Below are 23,346 nucleotides of genomic sequence, written 5' to 3' on the forward strand. Positions count from 1 at the left end.
AAATTTAATATATTGCTACCAAGTCACTTTAAAACAATTTTATAAGAAAAGCCTGAAAAATGAATTTGTCACTTAACCTCACAAAATCCTGTGAGGAAAGTAATAGGAAAGTACAATCTCCATTTCATAGGTCAGGACGCTGAGGCACACATAGTGTTAAGTAATCTGTATCAGGTCACATGGCCAGTGAATGGTGAGAGCTAAGATGGTACATACAGTGTTTCATTTATGCAAACTATAAAAAATACACAAAATATAAATATGAGTTGAAAGGATATAAAATAATGATACTACTGATGTTCCAATGAAGAACGGGATGACGCTGACCAAAAGGGGCTTCAGCTTTTATCTGTGCCTGACATAGTAAGTCCTACATAAGTATCAGCTCTTACCAGTTTAATCTGCAAACTTCTATCAACAAGATTTTTATCACTAACAACAAAATAGAATACTGTGATGGAAACCAAAGTGCTGCATTAGTAGCAAGGGAATCTAAAAGAGACAACCTGATAGTGGGAATAAAGTGAATTACAGGAAATCTTTTAACAAATTAATAAAGTATCACTATTCTGCAAAATACATAAAATTATTTAAAAGTGACATGGCTAGTTAACCAATAACTTAATTATTATCTCTCCAAATTACACTATAAATACTGTGAGTGGTCTTTGTTTTACACTCCTTTCATTTCCTACAGCACAAAGAAAGAGTGTTTTACATGATCTAAGACAAGTAACCACAACTTTATTGTGGTAGTAAAAAAAAGAAAAGTAGAATGTAGAGTCAGAAAACAAAAGCAAAAGAAGAAAAAACACTAATCATTTAATTTTATGTATTATATAGATTATCTTCTCATACATCAGAAAGGGGTTTAAAGAAGAACATACTTCCAGAGGTATCCTAAAAGGCTGTTGACTCTGTTTCTCCTCTTATACCAAGAAAAACATCTCAGAGTAACTACCACTGATTTTTAAAAAGGCATATTCACTACTCTCAGAATGCTTAGTCTAGTTGGAAGAAATACTGTAAACTGAACATGACACAACAGCATAATAAATGCAGCTCTACAGCTATATCTAGCAGCTAACGTGGTACGGAATACTCCTAACCTTTACTAAGGAAGCAGGAAAAGGATTTAGTAAGAAAAGTAATAGTAAATACTCTTAAGTCATTTTACTTGTTTTTAATATAAGCTTGTTTTTAATGTAACATTAAAATGGTACGGCTGAGAACAGCAGACAGAACAGGTAGAACAGATGACAGAAGAGCAGAAGCAGCAAGCGGATTTCCGGCTGTGCATTCTCCTCTTAAGAAAGTAACACATATGCTGGTTCATCAAAGGAAAACATTTGAGGACGGCAGGAATTATGCTTACCGGTAAACATTTTAGTAACAGCCTTACTCTGCTTCCGGGCAGAACAGAACAGCAATAGCCATGGTGGGAAGAACTCATGGTGACCAGCTAAAAGCTCGGCAACTGTCCCCGCTAAGACGGTGGATGTTTGCTCTCCTTCGGCGATGTTACAGCCTTCATCAATAGAATCAACCAGCAGATACAGGCTTTGCTGGGGAGGCTTCATTCCCAAAAGAGGGAGCAGAACACATCTGTAAAACACAACCACAAGAGCATTCTGAATGTTACAGCCTACAATGTTAGGATTTATTATTCAAACAGTATTGCAGGTTATAAACACTTTTTAAAAAGAAAGAAATTTAACATTTTAGAACAAAAATACTGTACAAGTTTTAATTAATTACTTTAAGGAGAATGAATACTGGTCCTAAATAGTTCACATTTCTAATAACTTTTTCCATAATAAAGTGAGAGTGCTTGTGTGTGTGTATTAGTTATTCAACATAATTAAGAAGAGCAGTAGTAACTTAAGAAACTAGATTTCAATATCCCTTCTTGATTTTTTGAATCATCAATAAAAAAGCTTGAACTGCTTATAACAAAGATAAAATGTGTTTCAAGAAAGAAAAACAAACTTTGGGGACTACTTTAATATGAAGAAAAATATCAAGGTTGCTACAAAATTTGGAATTGTTTTATCATCATTTCTCTTACAAAATGACTGTACTAGCTTGTTACATTCAAATTTTATTTTAAGACTGTTATGAAGATAAACTATAGTCTAAGTTGCATTTTATGGATGTTCAAATTTCAATGTAAAGAATAAATTATTAGGTTAAATTCCACTTAATCCATTTTCTACTGACATAATTTATATTGCAGTTGAATATGATTTTTTCATTACTAAAACAATATGCATTCATTTGCAACAAATATTCACTTGAGGATGCCATGTGCTAATAAGGCACTGAATGATACAACAGTAAAGAGGACATAATCCATTTAGTTCTTAATACTGAAAATTTGCAAATAGTCCTTTGTACATCTTTCTTCTTAATCTTACAGTTTCACAGTAACCACGATCCAGTTTATCACTAGTTCCTATCAAGATTTCTTCATAAAAATATCTCAGACTCACCACCGCAGTCTGTAGCTTTGTCACCCTAGTCCAAATTACCATCCTCTCTTTTACCCAGGCTAACATAATGACCTAAGTGCCTCCAGCGGCTCACCTCCAAGTTCCTACTGCTGTGAGAGAGACCTCTCCACAATGCTACTCCAGCCACCCCAGCGTTCTTTCTGTGACTTTTATTAGATACCATGACACAAGGGCCTTTTCATTTTCAGTTTTCTCTGCCTGGTATGTGCTTCCCTTCTCTTTTCATGTAATTAAGTCCTCCTTAATCTTTGATTGTAAGTTTAGTCACTTTCTCAAGGTTGAATCCTGCTTTCATAACATCACATATTTCTCCTTCACAGCACTATCAAATTCTCAATGTCATATTTACTTATTGAATGTCATCAATTTTACTTCTACTTTTGGACTGTTAGCATCACAAGAACAGGGATTTTTGTCAGTTTGCTCATGAGTGTACCCCCAGTAGATCCTAAATAAGGATTTGGAGTTCTGTGCCCATCGTAGATCCTAAATAAGGATTTGACATTATCATCATACAGAATGGAAAACAATTTCAATGCAATGTGCTCAGTGCTATGATAAAAAGGTGTAAAATTACTAACATAGTAAATAAGAAATGATCAACTCAAGGGAACTAGGTAGGGAAGGCAGAGGCTGTCAGAGAAATAATTCAAATATTAGATGCTTAACATGAGATAAGTTTTTAAGACCTAATTGTAATAAAGGGAAAGCAGGGCAACCCTGGAAGAAAGAAAATGCTAAATCTGGGAAAATTTACTTTATTGTATCTTATGCATATATTTCCTCTACTATGAGAACAAAGAAAGCTGATGAAAAACAGTTATATCATATATTATACACATATACATACTAATACAATACATATAATACACTATATATATTAACATATATAAAACCACAGTAACATACTATATAGCCAGTACCACCTGAGAGAGAACACGCAGTACCGTGGCGGTACACAGTAGGCCAACTAACCTAGTTTTGATAGCAATGGGGTGTGGGGAGAGGTCTGGAAAGCCAAGAGAAGCTTAGGAGAAAAAGCTCTGGTAAGGAGAACACACAGGGGAACAAAATAAAACAAAACAATAACAACAAAAAGCTAGACTACACAAGGCTTGGGGAAGAGAAAGACCAGTGAGTGAGGTATGGAAAAAGAGAATTATGAAAATGAGTAAACACTGGGCTCTATAAACTTATTATGAAAGTTGGACTTTGACCTAGGGTACTAAGGAGCCACTTAAGTGTTTTAAGCAGGAAACTGATATGTTTATATTTGTGTTTAGAAAGATAACTACTGCATTTGAAGGAAAGCCTGAAGCTGGGTCTGTCTAGAAGGAAAGAGTGATATAAAAAGCTGCTACTTAGAATTGAACAACAAAGAGAGTGAGACCAAGAGTGAGAGAATGGGGGCTATTACAATACTCATTTTTCCAGATGAAGAAATCAAGGCACAAGAGAATAAGTTACTTGTCTAATGTTAAAGGGCTTCAAGTCTGAGGTGTGGCTCCAGAACCTATGCCAGGGTGGACAACTCAGCCGGTTTTGTCTGAGATTCCCAGTTCTGAGCCCCAGGAACTGGCTGCCCCTCCCTCCTCCCTATCCTCTCCCCCAAGTCCTGAGCAAACCAGGGCAGTGCGTGGTCCAGGCTACACTCTTTTCCACTGTGATCTACTGACATCTATAACAAACATCATGAATAAGGTAGTAGAAGTGGGGTCAAAATAAAGTAGACAAATTTGGTGGGTGAAATTGCTAGGATCTGATAATTAATTACTTCTTTCCTTTTTTTTGTTTCAGGTTGTTTGCTCTTTTTTTCCTAGTTTCCTACAACAGAAACTGAAATCATTGTTTCACACTTCATCTCTTCTAATATAATCCTTTAATGGTATGAATTTCCCTCTACATATTTTCAGTATCATCCAGTTCACAAGAATTTCGCTTTGATTTTTTCTTTAAAACACGTTACTTAAAAGTGTTATTTATACAGCTTTCAAATATTTGGGATTTTCCAGGTATTTTATGTTATTGTGTTATTATTTATTGTGTTATTGTGTTATCATTATTTATTTCAACTGTGATCATATAACATACTTAGTATAACTTGCATACCTTTAAATTTGTTAAGAATTGTTTTATGGCCCAGAATGTACTTAGCAAATGTGAAGGCACTTGAAGAAAAATGTATATTGTTACTGTTGGATGGATTATTCTATAAATGTCAATTAGGTCAATTCAGTGATAGTGTTGTTGAATTGTTCTGTTTATTTGTTTTATCAATTATTGAAAGGAGAATGTTAAAATATTCAAATTTAAGTGTGGATTTTTCTATGTCTTCTTGCAATTGTATTAGTTTTGATTTCTATATTTTGAAACTGTTATTAGAGGAATAAACATTTATGACTATTATATCCTTGAGACACTGGCCCCTTTGTCTTTATAAAATGACTCTTTTTTATTCCTAGTAATATTCTTTTCTCCAAAATCTACTTTGTCTGATGTGAATGTAGCCATTTACACTTGTCTTTTAATTAGGGTTAGCATGGTATATATTTTTCATTCTTTCATGTTTAAGCTATGTCTCTCTTTATATATTAAGTGTATTTATTGTAGGAAGCAGAATTAGATCTTGCATTTTTATCTAATCAAATTACCTACCATTTAATTAGGGTATTTGCCATTTACATTTAAAGCAAATATTGATAAGGTTCAGTTTAAATCTATGATGTTCTTATACATAATCATTTTGCAATGTACAAGTATATCTATAGGATATGCTACTAAGACTAGAATTGTTGGTTAAGGGGCATCTCTCTGTATATTTTGATAGATATTGCCAAAATGCTCTCCTTAGAAATTATATCAATATACATTTCCAACAGCTGTGTAGGACTGCCTGTTTCCTAAGACCTTCCATAACATGATGAATACTCTTTAATTTTATATAGATTATGTGAAAAATTGCATCATTATGGTTTTAATTCACATTTATCATGAGGTCAATAGTGTTTAAATATGTCTAGGAGTTATATTTCTTTTTCTTTAAACATCTACTAACTTTTACCCATTTTTCCAAAAGACTGCTAATTTTTCTCTTTTTGGTACTCTTTAGTATTAAGAAGTTTAGTGCTAGTATTTTCCACCATTTATTTTTGTTTTGAATTTTTAAGGTTTTTTGACATATACAATTTCTTTTTAATTTTTTGTATAAATAACATATTTGTCTTTCTCTTTTGTGACTCCTGAGTTTTATGTCACATTTCTGAAGGGCCTTCCCAACTCTAAGGTTAAAAATATTTCCTCTTGTTTTCTTCAGAAGCTTTGAACATTTTATTTTTATTTTTAACCAATTTTAATTCTGACATAAAATGTGAACTAGTATTCCAATTTTCCTTTCCACATGGCTTCACAGTTATCCCAAACTATTTACTAAACTATTTGTATTTCTCCCATTGATTTGAAATATCTCTCTTTTCAAAGAATAAATACCCGTATCTATCTTGGGTATGTTTCATCTCACGTTGTTGTTTCATCATCTCTTCTCCAAGCACTTGTATCTGTGCTTCATGCCACTGTTCAACTTAGGCAATTGGTCATTAATTATGTTTTTATTTAAGGCAACATGTTTGGCCAAAGGTTTCCTTTGGTCCATGGCAACATTTTTCTGGTGTTTCTTGTGTTATGTTTTTCAGATTCATTCCCTCTTTTGTTTTTGAGATATATTTTTACGTATCTTGTGACAGTTCTGTCTGACCAGCAATCACAGGTTAGTTGCATCCAGTGTCCAGACTAGTAAGAATTCTCCTTAGGACATGGAGTAATTTCTTTGAGCTTCTACTTCTCTCCAGCCAATTAAGATCAGAAGCTGTGGGGATGTACAAAAGGCAGGGCTTCTCACCAGAACCCTTCCCTCAGTACTCTCAAAGGCTGACTCTTTCTTGTGTGTAGCTCATCTGTGTGAGTCAATTTTCCTGTCCTCTTTGTTCTTCCTTCCTGTTTACTTGGGTCTAGGAAAACTTCGAGCACAAGTCTATATACTGTCTCCATGGTTCCAAATAAGAGACTTGATGCTCTTGATGATATTCAGTATATACACTTATTTTAAAGACTAAAAGTTCTTCTAGTTTTGTCTGCATTTCAGTTTGCTATATTACCTTCCATATTACACTGAGGTTTGGGTTTATAGATCTCTTATAGTTTCATTTTTTTACTTTCCAACTATTTCCCAGGCCTTTGTCTTGTTAAAACTAAAGCCAATCTGTGGCTTTAAAAATGTACGACTTTTTCTTGCCTTGATCTCACTCCTAAACTTGAAAACTGACAATCCCCAAAACTATCTGCCATCACCATGTGGATGTCTCACAGGCATCTCAAATTTAACACGCTTAAAGAAGCATTCTCTCTTTCAATTTATTCCCACTATAAGTGCCTCCCCTTTTGTCTTCCCCATGTCAGTTAATGGCATTCTATTATCCCCTACTTTCTTCAGCCAAAATCCTAGGTTGTATTCTTGAGTCTTCCCTTTTGTTCTAGCCACACTGTTTCCTTTAGGTTCTAACACCAAGGTTTTTCCAGTCGGGGCCTATGCACTTGTTATTCCCTCTGCCTAGAAAGCTCCCTTAGGCAGAACTTCATACCCATCTTGTTTCAACATAAATGTTACTCCTGAAAGAGTCCTTCCCTGATCACTGTGTCTAAAAAGTAGCCTTGTTCATCATTTATCATCATTACTCTAACACCTCTTCCCAATTGCTTTCCTTATAACCTTTATCATATTCTCAAATTAATGCACTGCATTACTGGTGACTGTTTTTGTTGTAAGGATGGAGTAAAGCTCCTCCCCCAGGACTTGGTTCTCTCCTCCTGTCACACTAGTTGCTTTTTCTTTGTTATCTTCCCAACCTTTGAATTTTGAAATACATTAGGGTTCAGATCTTGGACCTTCTCTCTTCTCCATTTACATTACTTCTTACAGAAGCTCACAAACACCTGTGCTATCTATTTTCAATTGAAAACAAATTGATACATAAGCCAGTGCCTCTTTTCTGGATCTAGACTTGTAAACCTAATTGCTTATTCAACTTCTCTGCTGAGATGTCTAATGTTGAATGTTTGCACACTAAACTTCCAACCTCTAACCCTCATCTTGTTCCTCCCATAGTCCTCTCCTTTTCAGTAAATGGCAATTCTATCCTTCCCGTTTCTCAGGTTAAGTATCTTAGAAGCATCCTTTACTCTTCCATTTTTCTCAGGCTCCACATCCAGTGTGATATCAACTCAGTCTTAAAAATAACAGGAATACAACAATTCTCATTGCCTCCATTACTTCCCCAAGTCTAATCAACAATGTCTCGTCCCCAGATTACTGTCCTCATCACATTCTGGTTTCCTTGCTGCCCGCCTCAGCATCCCAGCTCTCAGCAAGCAACCATTGTGATCCTTTAAAACCTGAAGTCAGATGATGTTATTATTCTATGTGAAATACCTACCCTGGCACATCACTCTTATCCTCTTTACTCTCTAGCTTGATTTTCCATATAATATGTTCTATGCCATGTGATATGCTTTATATTGCCTTATTAACACTTTATTTTTCTACCAATCACCCACTCCAACCCTCGAAATTCAAGTTCAATAAGCACGGATGACATTTGCCATTTTAATTTACTATCCTAGTATTAAGAATGACACTTGGAACACTCCTGGTATCCAAATTATATTCAGATCAACAAATGAATGATAAACCCAGGTAAAATAGAAAACTCAGATATACATTATTCCACGTGTGTATCTCACAGTGGTTGTACTACAAATTAATAGTGAACGGTTGCTAGAATAAGAAGGTAGAACACAAGGTTTGCCAAAAAGGGGCAAACCATAAAGAAAATCATAAATATAATTAACATTTGATTACATTCATTTTTTACACTTGAAAACAAAAATTTCATAAGCAAATTAACAAGTCACGGTATCAAAGATATTTAAGATAATAAGATACTACTTCACATTCAGTTTCTAAAACAAAGAACTTTAAGAACATAACAAGTGTTGGTGACCTACTAGAATAATGGAAACTCAAATACACACAACTACAAGAGTATACACTGATTCAATTTTAAAAGGTAGTTTGGTGCTGTCTCACAGAGTTGAAGATGAATATACATAACAATAATCCCAAATTTCACTTCAAAATATGCAATTTGGAATCACCCTTCATTACTTCTCTCCTAAGCAGATACCCATGAGGGTACCCAAGAATATTCTTAGCACCTTTTTGCAAAAGTAAAAAAGCTGAATTCATTTTATGGGAACAACAAACAAATTACAGTATTATGACTGGAATTATATACTGTATATTAGTTAAAGTTAAAGTGAATCACATATCCATATGTAACAAAACGGATAAACATAAAAAACAATGTTACACAGAAATGTAGAATTTGCTACAACACAATAGCACTGATACTGGTTTTCAAAGTATGGTCTAGTGACTCGCTAAAAATCTTCTATACCCTAGACCCTCTCAGGCTCTTAACAAAACAAAGATGTTCTTTGCCTTTTTCACTGTAGTACTCTTTCAAGGATACAGTGGAGTTCTCCAGAGGCTACATGCAGAAGCAGATATGATAATCCAGCTGTCTCTTATTAAGCCTAATATTAAAAAGATTTGCAAGAAATATAAAACAGAGGGGTGGAGCCAAGTTGGCGGCGTGAGTAGGACAGTGGGAATCTCCTCCCAAAAACATATATATTTTTGAAAATACAACAAATACAACTATCCCTAAAAGAGAGACCAGAAGACACAGGACAACAGCCAGACTACATCCACACCTGCGAGAACCCAGCACCTGGTGAAAGGGGTAAGATAGAAGCCACAGCCCAGCGAGACCCGAGGCCCCTCACCCCAGCTCCTGGTGGGAGGAGAGGAGTCTGAGCGGGGAGGGAGAGGGAGCCCAGGACTGCTGAACACCCTGCCCTAGCCATCCACACCAGAGCGCAGACACACAGTGCATGCGTGGGCGTGGGGTGTCAGAAACTAGGGAAGCAGGACAGTAAGACCTGTGAGTGGGTCCGGCAGCCGGGGCTACTAGGACAAATAAAAGTGAGTGCTTTTTGAAAGTCTTAAAGGGACAGAGACCCCACTGCTGGATGGAAGCATCGCAGGTCACAGTCCAGCAGCTGGAAATTCCAGGGAACTCCGGGCGCACTAACACCCTGGGCAACAGCTGAGACCCCTCAAGGAGGTAAACAGCCAAACAGCGCCCCCCCCCACCCAGTCCATTAAGCCTCTGGGGCCCAGCAATAGCAGAGCAGCAGCCTGAGGCTGGCCACGCCCACAGCAAGGGAGCTTCCTCCATACTGGCCGGGCAAGATACAGAGACCCAGTCTACACGCAATTGCCCAACACAAGCCACTAGGGGTCGCAGTTGTCCCAGTAAAGAAAGGCCAGGAGCAATTGGAAAAAGTCTAGGCTCTCCCAGCTGACAGATGCATCAATAGCATACCACCCCACCTATAAACATGAAAAGGCAAAAAAATTTGATCCAGACAAGACTAACCCAGACAGCTTCAACATCTTCTACATCTTGCCCTGAGAAGGAACCTGGGGAGATAGATTTAACCAGTCTTCCTGAAAAAGAATTCAAAACAAAAGTCATAACCATGCAGATGGACTTGCAGAGAAATATTCAAGAACTAAGGAGGGAGAATACAGAAATAAAACAATCTCTGGAAGGACTTTAAAGCAGAATGGACAAGATGCAAGAGACCATTAATTGACTAGAAAACAAGAGAACAGGAATGCAGAGAAGCTGATGCAGAGAGAGATAAAAGGATCTCCAGGACTGAAAGAATTTTAAGAGAACTGTGTGACGAATAGAAATGGAACAATATCCGCATTATAGGGGTACCAGAAGAAGAAGAGAGAGAAAAAGGGATAGAAAGTGTCTTTGAAGAAATAATTGCTGAAAACTTCCCCAAACTAGGGGATGAAATGGCCTCTCAGAACACAGAGGTACACAGAACTCCCATGACAAGGTATCCAAGGAGGGCAACACCAAGACACATAATAATTAAATATTTTTTTTTAATTAAAATGGCAAAGATCAAAGACAAGGACAAAGTATTAAAGGCAGCCAGAGAGAAAAAAAGGTCACCTACAAAGGAAAACCCACAGGCTATCATCAGACTTCTCAACAGAAACCTTACAGGCCAGAAGAAAATGGCATGATATACTTAATGCAATGAAACAGAAGGGCCTCGAACCAAGAATACTGTACTCAGCACGATTATCATTTAAATATGAAGGAGGGATTAAACAATTCTCAGACAAGCAAAAGTTGAGGGAATTTGCCTCCCACAAACCACCTCTACAAGGCATCTTACAGGGACTGCTCTAGATGGGAGCATTCCTAAAAAGAGCACAGAACAAAACACCCAACATATAAAGAAGGGAGGAGGAGGAATAAGAAGGGAGAGAAATAAAGAATCATCAGACCGTGTTTATAATAGCTCAATAAGCGAGTTAAGTTAGACAGTAATATAGTAAAGAAGTTAACCTTGAACCCTTGGTAATCACAAACTTAAAGCCTGCAATAGCAATAAGTACATACCTTTCAATAATCACCCTAAATATAAATGGACTGAATGCACCAATCAAAAGACACAGAGTAATAGAATGGATAAAAAAGCAAGATCCATCCATATGCTGCTTACAAGAGACTCACCTCAAACCCAAAGACATGCACAGACTTAAAGTCAAGGAATGGAAAAAGATATTTCATGCAAACAACAGAGAGAAAAAAGCAGGTGTTGCAATACTAGTATCAGACAAAATAGACTTCAAAATAAAGAAGGTAACAAAAGATAAAGGACATTACATAATGATAAAGGGCTCAGTCCAACAAGAGGATATAACCATTATAAATATTTATGCACCCAATACAGGAGCACTAACATATGTGAAACAAATACTAACAGAATTAAAGGAGGAAATAGAATGCAATGCATTCACTTTGGGAGACTTCAACACACCACTAACTCCAAAGGACAGATCCACCAGACAGAAAATAAGTAAGGAGACAGAGGCAATGAACAACACACTAGAACAGATGGACCTAATAGACATCTACAGAACTCTACATCCAAAAGCAGCGGGATATACATTCTTCTCAAGTGCACATGGAACATTCTCCAGAATAGACCACATACTAGGCCACAAAAAGAGCCTCAGAAAATTCCAAAAGACTGAAATCCTACCAACCAACTTTTCAGATCACAATGGCATAAAACTAGAAATAAATTTTACAAAGAAAGCAAAAAGGCTCACAAACATATGGAGGCTTAACAACATGCTCCTAAATAATCAATGGATCAATGACCAAATTAAAATGGAGATCCAGCAATATATGGAAACAAAGACAACAACAACACAAAGCCCCAACTACTGTGGGACACAGCAAAAGCAGTCTTAAGAGGAAAGTATATAGCAATCCAAGCATATTTAAAGAAGGAAGAACAATCCCAAATGAATGGTCTAATGTCACAATTATTGAAATTGGAAAAAGAAGAACAAATGAGGCCTAAGGTCAGCAGAAGGAGGGACATAATAAAGATCAGAGAAGAAATAAATAAAATTGAGAAGAATAAAACAATAGCAATAATCAATGAAACCAAGAGCTGGTTCTTCGAGAAAATAAACAAAATAGATAAGCCTCTAGCCAGACTTATTAAGAGGAAAAGAGAGTCAACACACATCAACAGAATCAGAAACGAGAAAGGAAAAATCACGACGGACCCCACAGAAATACAAAGAATTATTAAAGCGTACTATGAAAACCTATATGCTAACAAGCTGGGAAACCTAGGAGATATGGACAACTTCCTAGAAAAATACAACCTTCCAAGACTGACCCAGAAAGAAACAGAAAATCTAAACAGACCAATTACCAGCAACGAAATTGAAGCGGTAATCAAAAAACTACCAAAGAACAAAACCCCTGGGCCAGATGGATTTACCTTGGAATTTTATCAGACATACAGAGAAGACATAATACCTATTCTCCTTAAAGTTTTCCAAAAAATAGAAGAGGAGGGAATACTCCCAAGCTCATTCTGAAGCCAACATCACCCTAATACAGACATCTACAGAACTGAGAAGGAAGAATAAAGTGGGGGGGGATCTCAATCCCCAACTTCAAACCAGGCAAAGACCCCAGCAAAAAAGAAAACTACAGACCAATATCCCTGATGAACGTAGATGCAAAAATACTCAAAATATTAGCAAACCAAGTTCAAAAGTACATCAAAAGGATCATACACCATGACCAAGTGGGATTCATCCCAGGGATGCAAGGATGGTACAACATTCGAAAATCCATCAACATCATCCACCACATCAACAAAAAGAAAGACAAAAACCACATGATCATCTCCATAGATGCTGAAAAAGCATTCGACAAAATTCAACATCCATTCATGATAAAAACTCTCAACAAAATGGGTATAGAGGGCAAGTACCTCAACATAATAAAGGCCATATATGATAAACCTACAGCTAACATCATACTGAACAGCGAGAAGCTGAAAGCTTTTCCTCTGCGATCAGGAACAAGACAGGGATGCCCACTCTCCCCACTGTTATTCAACATAGTACTGGAGGTCCTGGCCACAGCAATTAGACAAAACAAAGAAATACAAGGAATCCAGATTGGTAAAGAAGAAGTTAAACTGCCACTATTTGCAGATGACATGATATTGTATGTAAAAAACACTAAAGACTCCACTCCAAAACTACTAGAGCTAATATCGGAATTCAGCAAAGTTGCAGGATACAACATTAACACACAGAAATCTGTGGCTTTCCTATACAGTAACAATAAACTAATAGAAAGAGAAATCAGGAACGATTCCATTCACAATAGCATCAAAAAGAATAAAATACCTAGGAATAAACCTAACCAAGGAAGTGAAAGACCTATACCCTGAAAACTATAGGACACTCTTAAGAGAAATTAAAGAGGACACTAACAAATAGAAACTCATCCCATGCTCCTGGCTAGGAAGAATTAATATCGTCAAAATGGCCATCCTGCACAAAGCAATATACAGATTCGATGCAAACCCTATCAAACTACCAACAGCATTCTTCAATGAACTGGAACAAATAGTTCAAAAATTCATATGGAAACACCAAAGACCCCAAATAGCTAAAGCAATCCTGAGAAGGAAGAATAAAGTGGGGGGGATCTCAATCCCCAACTTCAAGCTCTACTACAAAGCCACAGTAATCAAGACAATTTGGTACTGGCACAATAAGATAAGATAAGATAAGAAATATAAAACAATGCCAGTCTTTTAACAGTCTTTTTTTTCTTAAACAATATATTTTCATTAAAATCTTATTTATGTTAATAAACAATGGATTAATTATTATTAAATACAGGCAAACCTCATTTTCTTGCACTTCACTGATAACTTTTTTTTAACAAATGGAAGGTTTCTGGCAACCCTGGGTTGAGCAAGTCTATTGGCACCATTTTTCAAATATCATTTGCTTACTTCACATCTCTGTGTTTCACTTTGGTAATTCTCGTATTTCAATTTTTTCATTATTATTATAATATTCCTCATGGTGACCTGTGATCAGTGATCTTTGATGCTACTATTTTAATTATTTTGGGGCAGTACATACTTGCCCATATAAGATTTAAATTAATAAATGCTCTGTGTGTTTTACCAGCTCCACTGATTGACCATTCTCCTCTCTACCTCTCTTTGAGTCTCCCTATTCCCTGAGATACCAGATTATCAAAATTAGGCCAGTTAACAACCCTACCAGGGGCCTTTAAGTGTTCAAATGAAAGGAAGAATCACATGTCTCTGTTTCTCACTTTAAATGAAAGCCAGAAATTATTAAGCTTCTTTAGGAAGGAAGGCATGTGGAAAGCTGAGATAGCTCGAAAGCTAGGCCTTCTGTGCAGAACAGTTAGCAAAGTTGGGAATGCAAAGGAAAAGTTCTTGAAGGAAATGAAAAGTGCTACTCCAGTGAGCACACAAATAATTAGCAGGAAACAGCCTTATTGTTGATATGGAGAAAGTTTTAGTGGTCTGGATAGAAGATCACACCAACCACAACATTCCTTTAAGCTAAAGCCTAATACAGAGCAAGGTCCTTACTATCTTCAATTCTATGATGGCTGAAAGAAGTGAGGAAGCTGTGCAAGAGAAGTCTGAAGCTAGTTTGGCTCATGAGGTTTAAGGAAAGAAGCCATCTCCATAACAGACAAGTGCAAGGTGAATCTGTAAGTGCTGATGTAGAAGCTGCAGTAAGTTATCCAGATGATCAAAGATAATTAATGAAGGTGGAGAAACAACAGATTTTCAGTGCAGCCAAAACAGCCTTCTGTTGCAACATGTTATCTAAAATTTTCAGAGAGAAGCCAAAGCCTGCTTCAAAGCTGCAAAAAACAAGCTAACTCTCTTTTTAGAGGCTAATGCAGCTGGTGACTTTAAATTGAAGCCAATGTCCATTTGCCAATCTGAAAATCCTAGGGCCTTAAGAATTCATGTTAAATTTACTCTGCCTGTGCTCTATAAATAAAACAACAAAGCCTGTATGACAGCACATCTGTTTGCAACATGGTTTACTAAATATTTTAAACCCACTGTTGAGACCTACTGCTCAGAAAAAGATTCCTTTCAAAACATGACTGCTCACTGACAATGCACCTGGTCACCCAAGAGCTCTGATGGAGATGGACAATGAGATTAATAATGTTTTCATGCCTGCTAACACAACCACTATTCTGTAGCCCACGGATTAAGGAGTAATTTTGACTTGCAAGTCTTGTTATTTATGAAATACATTTTAGTGAAGTTAAAGCTACCATAGATAGTAATTCCTCTGTTGGATCTGAGCAAAGTGAACCAAAAACTTTCTGGAAAGAATTCACTATATTCTAGATGTCATTAAGACCATTCATAATTCAAGGGAAGAATCAAAATATCATCAACAGAGAAGTCTGTAGGAAAGTGATTTCAAAACTTCTGGGTGATTTTGAGGGTGTTTAAGACTTCAGTGGAGGAAGTAACTGCAGATGTGGAGAAAACAGCAAGAGAACTATAATTAGAAGTAGAGCTTGCAGAAGCGACTGAATTGCTGCAATCTCATGGTAAAATTTGAACAGATGAGGAGTTACCTGTTATGGTTGAACAAAGAAAGTGGTTTATTGAGACAGAATCTGCTTCTGGTAAAGATGCTGTGAAGACTGTTGAAATGACAACAAAGAATTTAGAACAGGACATAAAGCAGTGGCAGGATTTGAAAGGACTGACTCAAACTTTGAAAGGTCTACATGGGTAAGATGCTATCAAACAGTATCGCATGCTACAGAGAAATTACTCATGAAAGTAAGATCGATGACTTCATTGTTACTTTATTTTAAAAAATTGCCATAGCCAACCAAACCTTAAGCAACCACCACCCTTATTGGTCAGCAGCCGTCAACAACCAAGCAAGACCCTCCACCAGAAAAAAGATTATTATTTGCTGAAAGCTCAGATGATGGCCATATTATATTTTAGCAATAAAGTATTTTTAATTAAGGTATGTAACATTGTTTTCTTAGACACAATGCTTAGACATATTGTACACTTCACAGACTACAGTATAGTGTAAACAGAAGTTTTATATACACTGGGAAACCAAAAAATGGATTTGCCTTGCTTTATTCTGATATTTGTTTTATTTGGTGGTCTGGAACCATATTTGCAGTATTTTTGAGGTATGCCCGTATACTAATTACTAATACATATTTGAAAAATCTATCAGCTTAGATCTGGAGGCGGATAAAGATGGTGGCATTAAAAGTGAGGCAGAAGCCTTCTACCAAAACCACATATAACATGAAAATATAGCAAATAAAACTAATCCTGAAAGAGAGACTGGAAAGAAGACTGCAACAGATAGCCTGTATCTGGGGAAAAGAGAAGACCTCACAGAAAAGAGTAAAGTAGCAAATCTATGATCCAGTGGGACCCAAGGCCACCCCCCTCCCACAGATCACCGGCCAGAGGAAGAGAAATGAGCAGGGAGGAAGTAGAAGCCCAGGAGTGCTAAATACCCACTCTAAGAGAACTACCCCACATTACATGGTGCTCTGGAGATTAGAGGGGTTGGAAAGCAAAGACAGGCAGAATGCTCTGAGATACTGAGGAGGTTCCAGCTGCTTGTGAAGAAACCCACCCCAGCTCACAGGCAGGATGAAGAGAAACGAAGTGGGGAGGGAGTAGAAGCACAGGACTGCTAAACACCCACAACTGGAGATCTGCTCCCAGAGCATGAACCCACATTACATGATGCTCTGGAGATTAGAAGGGTTAGAAAGCAAAGACAGGCCAATAGTTGGAGAGATTGAGATTCCAGCTGCTTTTGGAGAACAGGTACCCACAACTAGCCACTCTGGGAAAAAAGAAAGGCAGGCACTTTGAAAGACTTCCCAATAATGAGAGGGCTGCTAAAGGGGAAAGGATTACACAGAGCTTGATGCTCAGGAGAAAGGACAGGTGGACAAAGTCATCCCAGCACACTCAGCCCAGCAGGTTGGGAATTTTCAGGAGCTTTAGGCGCTCCATCCAACTGGCTAGCAAAGCAGCGCAGAGGCCCCCCATCGTGATATACAGCCTGCCACTCCTTCCTTGTGGACAGCACCAGTTTGCAAACCCACCATTGTGCCAGGTCAGCCAGAGGGCAGCCCCACCTATGGCAGCTACAAGAGCTAACACAAAGGCTCCTCCCTGCACTCTCAGCCCACTGACACTGGCAGTGGAGGCAGGCACCATGACCAGGAAGCAGGAAAGAGCACCACCCACCTACAACTACCACCATACCTCCAGGTGCTGGGCAGCTCCAGAGACTGGAGCTTCTGGGCACTGCGGACACAAAGTTATTCCACAGTAATTGTTAGAAATATGAAATGGCAAAACAATCTTGTACAAACCAAAATCCCTCAAACACCAGAAAAAGGGCTAAGTGAAACTGAAATCACAAGTATTCTTGATAAAGATTTCAAAATAAAAATGATAAACACACTCACAAAGCTACAGAAAAATATTCAACCTATCAGAGAGGACTTCAACAAAGAGATAGAAACTTTGAAAATTAAAGTACCTGAAATGAAACATACAATGGAGGAATTTAAAAGCAGATTAGATGACGTAGAGTAAATGGTAAATGAACTAGAAATTGGAGAACAGGAATACAAAGCTGAGGCAGAGAGAGAAAAAAGGATCTCAGGAATTAAATAATAATAAGAGAACTGTGTGATCAATCCAAACAGAACAATATTTGCATTATAGGGGCACCAGAAAATGGAGAGAAAAATGTACAGAAAGTCTGAGAAAATAATTGCTGAAAACTTCCCCAATCTGGGGAAGAAAATAGTATTTCAGGCTTTGGAAGTGCACAGATCTCCCAACACAGGGGACCCAATGAAGGCAACACCAAGACATATAATAATTAAAATAGCAAAGATCAAGGGCAAGAACAGAGTATAAAAAGCAGCCAGAGAGAGAAAAAAGATCACACACAAAGGAAAACCTATCAGGCTATCATCAGACTTCTGAGTAGAAACCTTACAGGCCAGAAAAGTGGCATGATATATTTAATGCAGTGAAATAGAAGGGCCTCAACCCAATACACTACCCAGTAAAATTATAATTTAAATTTGAAGCAGGGATTAAACAATTTCTATATAAGCAAAAGTTGAGGGAATTTACCTCCCACAAACCATCTCTAGAGTGTATTTTGGAGGGGACTGCTATAGATGGAGGTGCTCCTAAGGCTGTCACTAGAGAAAATAAAACCACCATGAAGGCAATATCTACCAATTACTAACTAAATGCAAAATTAAATCAACTACCTACAAAGTCGGTCAAGAGATGCACAAAGAGGACAGAATATGACACCTAATATATAAAGAGTGGAGGAGGAAGAAAAAGAAGGGATGAAAAAAAAAACTTAAGATTGTGCTTGAAATAGTGTAATAAGCAAGTTAAGTTAGACTGTTAGATAGTAAATAAGCTACCTTTGAAACTTTGGTAACCATGAATCTCAAGCCTGCAATGGTAATAAGTACATATTTATTGATAATCACCCTAAATATAAATGCACTAAATGCACCCATGAAGACACAGAATTACAGAATGGATAAAAAAAACAAGACCCATCTATATGCTTTCTACAAGTGACTCACTTCACACCAAAGATATACACAGACTAAAAGTGAAAGGATGGAAAAGATATTTCATGCAAACAACAAAGAGAAAGAGCAGGAGCTGCAGTATTTGTATCATATAAAATAGACTTCAAAACAAAGAAAATAACAAGAGACAAAGGACATTATATAATGATAAAGGGGTCAGTCCAATAAGAGAATATAACAATTATAAATATCTATGCACCCAACACAGGATCACTTACATATGTGAAACAAATCCTAACAGAATTATAGGGGGAAACAGAATGCAATGCATTCATTTTAGGAAACTTCACAAACCACTCAGTCCAAAGGACAGATCAACAAGATAGAAAATAAGTAAGGAGACAGAGGCACTGAACAACACATTAGAACAGATGGACCTAATAGTCATCTAGAGAACTCTCCACCCAAAAGCAGCAGGATCCGCATTCTTCTCAAGTGCACATGGAACATTTTCCAGAATAGATCCATACTAGGCCACAAAAAGAACATCAGTAAATACAAAAGGACTGAAATTATGCCAACCAGCTTCTTAGACCACAAAGGTATGAAACTAGAAAAACAAAAGAAAACAACAAAGAAAACCCCACAAACACATGAAGACTTAACAACAAACTCCTAACTAATCAATGGATCAATGACCAAATAAAAATGGAGATCAAGCAATATATGGACATAAATTAAAACAACTCAACACCCCTAAATCTGTGTGATGCACCGAAGGCTGTTCTAAGATGGAAGTATACAGGCTTACCTCAAGAAAGAACAATCCCAAATGAACAGTCTAAACTCACAATTAATGAAACTAGGAAAAGAAGAACAAATGAGGCCCACAGTCAGTAGAAGGAGGGAAATAATAAAGATCAGCGCAGAAATAAATAAAATTGAGAAGAGTAAAACAGAAAAAAAATCAATGAAACCAGGAGCCAGTTTTTTGAGAATATAAACAAAATAGATAAACCCTTAGCCAGACTTAACAAGAAAAAAAGAGAGTCTACACACATAAACAGAATCAGAAATGAGAAAGCAAAAATCATTACAGACACCACAGAAATACAAATAATTGTTAGAGAATATTATGAAAAATTACATGCTAACAAATTGGATAACCTAGAAGAAATGGACAACTTTCTAGAAAAATGCAACCTTCCAAGACTGACTCAGGAAGAAACAGAAAATCTAAACAGACTAATTACCAGCAATGAAATTGAACCAGTAATCAAAAAACTACCTTAGAACAAAATATCTGTACCAGAAGGCTTCAATGTAGAATTTCATCAAACATTTAGAGGAGACCTAATACCCATCCTCCTTACTGTTTTCCAAATAGTAAAAGAGGAGGGAATACTTCCAAACTCATTTTCTGAGGCCAGCTTCACTCTAATACCAAAGACACCATAAAAAAAGAAAATTACAGACCAATATCCCTGATGAACATAGATGCAAAAATGCTCAACAAAATGTTAGCAAAATGAATTAAAAAACACATCAAAAAGATCACCCATCATGATCAAGTGGAATTCATTCCAGGGATGCAAGGATGGTACAATATTAAAAAATCTATCAACATCATACACGGCATCAACAAAAAGGACAAAAATCACATCATCATCTCAATAGATGCTGAAAACGCATTTGAAAAAACTCAACATCCATTCATGATAAAAACTTTCAACAAAATGGGTACAGTGGGCCAGTACCTCAACATAATAAAGGGCATCTAAGACAAACCTACAGCCAACATCATACTTACCAGTGAAAAGCTGAAAGCTTTTTTCTCTAAGATTGGGAAATAGACAAGGATGCCCACACTCTTCACTTCTTTTCAATATAGTATGAAGGTACTAGCCAAGGCAATCAGACAATACAAAGAAATAAAAGGTATTCAGGTTCGTAAGAAACAAGTTTTTGCAGACGACATGATATTGCACATGCAATACACTAAAGAATCCACTCCAAAACTATTAGAACTAATAACTGAATTCAGCAAAGCTGCAGGATACAAAATTAATGCACAGAAATCTGTTGCATTCCTATATACTAATGATGAACTAGCAGAAAGAGACATCAGGAAAACAAGTCCAATTACAACTGCATCAAAAAGAATAAAATACCTAGGAATAAACCTAACCAAGGAGGTGAAAGACCTATACCCTGAAAACTACAAGACACTCATGAGAAAAATTAAAGAAGACACCAATAAATGGAAATACATCCCATGCTCATGGATAGGAAGAATTAATATTGTCAAAATGGCCATCCTGACTAAAGCAAACTATAAACTCAATGCAATCCCTATCAAAATACCAACAGACAAAATACCTCAACAAACAAGAGAAAATAGTTCTAAAATTCATGTGGAACCACAAAAGACCCCAAATAGCCAAAGCAATCCTGAGAAGGAATAATAAAGCTGGGGGGATACACTTCCCGACTTCAAGCTCTACTACAAAGCCACAGTAATAAAGACTATATGGTATGGGCACAAAAACAGACCCACAGATCAATGGAACAGAATACAGAGCCCAGATATAAACCCAAGCATATATGGTCAATTATTATATGATAAAAGAGCCATGAATATACAACAGGGAAATGACAGCCTCTTCAACAACTGGTGTTAGCAAAACTGTACAGCTACATGTAAGAAAAGGAAACTGGATTATTGTCTAACTCCATACACAAAAGTAAATTCAAAATGGATCAAAGACCTGACTAAGTCATGAAACCATAAAACTCTTAGAAGAAAACATAGGCAAACATCTCTTGAATATAAATATGATCAATTTTTTCCTGAACACATTTCCTCACGCAAGAGAAACAAAAGCAAAAATGAACAAATGAGACCACATCAACTAAAAAGCTTCGTTACAGCAAAGGACACCATCAGTAGAACAAAAATTCATCCTACAGTATGGGAGAATATATTCATAAATGACATCTGACAAGGGGTTAACATCTAAAATATTTAAGGAACTCACATGCCTCAACACCCAAAAAAACAAATAACCAAATTAAAAAATGGGCAGAGGATGTGAACAGACACTTCTCCAAAGAAGAAGTTCACATGGTCAACAGGCACATGAAAAGGTGCTGCACACCGCTAATTATCAGAGAAATACAAATTAAAACCACAGTGAGATATCACCTCACACCAGTTAGTATGGACAATATCCAAAAGACAAGGAACAACAAATGCTGGCAAGGATGCGGAGAAAGAGGAAACCTCTTACACTGTTAGTGGGAATGTAAATTAGTTCAATTACTGTGGAAAGCAATATTGAGGTTCCTCAAAAAGCTGAAAATATAAATATCATTTGACCCAAGAAATCTACTCCTAGGAATTTACCCAAAGAAAACAAGATCCCCGATTCAAAAAGACACATGCACCACTATGTTTATCGCAGCACTATTTACAATAGCCAAGAAATGGAAGCAACCTAAGCGTCCCTCAGTAGATGAATGGATAGATTGGTACATATACACAATGGAATATTATTCAGTCATAAGAAGAAAATAAATCCTACCATTTGCAACAACATGGACAGAGCTAGAGGGTATTATGCTCAGTGAAATAAGCCAGGTGGAGAAAGACAAGTACCAAGTGATTTCACTCATTTGTGGAGTATAACAACAAAGCAAATCTGAAGGAACAAAACAGCAGTAGACTCACAGATTCCAAGAAGAAACTAGCGGTTACCAAAGGGAAGGTGGTGGGGAGGGTCGATAGGGAGGCAGGGAGAAGGGGATTAAAGGGCATTACGATTAACACACGTAATGTAGGGGGTCACAGGGAAGGCAGAATAACACAGAGAAGACAAGTAGTGACTCTGAAACATCTTACTATACTGATAGATAGTGACTGCAATGGGGTGTGGGGGGTACTTGATAATATGGGTGAATGTAGTAACCACAATGTTGCTCATGTGAAACCTTCATAAGATTGTACATCAATGACACCTTAATTTAAAAAATCTACCAGCTTAAATTTCAAATACAGCAAATATTGATAGATATAACCCACATAAACAAAAGTTCTTTGAGATCTTCAATAATTTTTAAAAATATAAAGGGGATCTAGAATTAAAAAGTTTGAGAATCACAGATATGTAACCAAAAATGTACAAATCTAGCATTTAACAAGTATGTTTATACATATATATTTCTGTTTATAGTCAAACTGCATATACATTAGTCAAACTTGATACATATACACAATATGTATAGATGTAAAAAGGAAATTCACAGAAAACATGACCTATAGTGTGTGAGTAGATCCAAATCAGGAAATTATACCTGGGAGGGCTTCAAATGTGAACAATAGAAAACTCAGATATAAAGCAAACATGGCAAAATGGGTATGTACATGCATGTTTGTTTTCCTATATTATTTATCTTCCTTTTATAACTGAAACTCTTCAGGGGTAAGAAAAGCTATTTTTTTCTTCCACAGTTTTTTTCTACAACTATTTATTTCTTTTTCGTGCCATTAACTTTTCATTTCCAATTCCTTTAAGTCTATGGTTTGCAAGCTGTTGCTCTCTCTAAAAAAGCAACTGAACAACATATGAATTGAG

The 23,346-nt window shown here is 36.7% G+C and overlaps 1 protein-coding gene across 1 annotated transcript in view; it reads right to left on the minus strand.

The window, feature by feature from the left end:
• The window catches only part of ANKRD50 (ankyrin repeat domain containing 50), a 54,092-nt gene that overhangs the window by 10,604 nt on the left and 20,142 nt on the right, over positions 1-23,346 (minus strand). Inside the window, exon 3 of the mRNA XM_036922959.2 lies at positions 1,376-1,605. Coding sequence (XP_036778854.2) covers positions 1,376-1,605 — 230 coding nt within the window. The remainder of the gene's footprint in view (positions 1-1,375; positions 1,606-23,346) is intronic.

The sequence above is a fragment of the Manis pentadactyla genome, chromosome 5 (assembly GCF_030020395.1).
Source record: "Manis pentadactyla isolate mManPen7 chromosome 5, mManPen7.hap1, whole genome shotgun sequence".
Lineage (NCBI taxonomy): Eukaryota > Metazoa > Chordata > Mammalia > Pholidota > Manidae > Manis > Manis pentadactyla.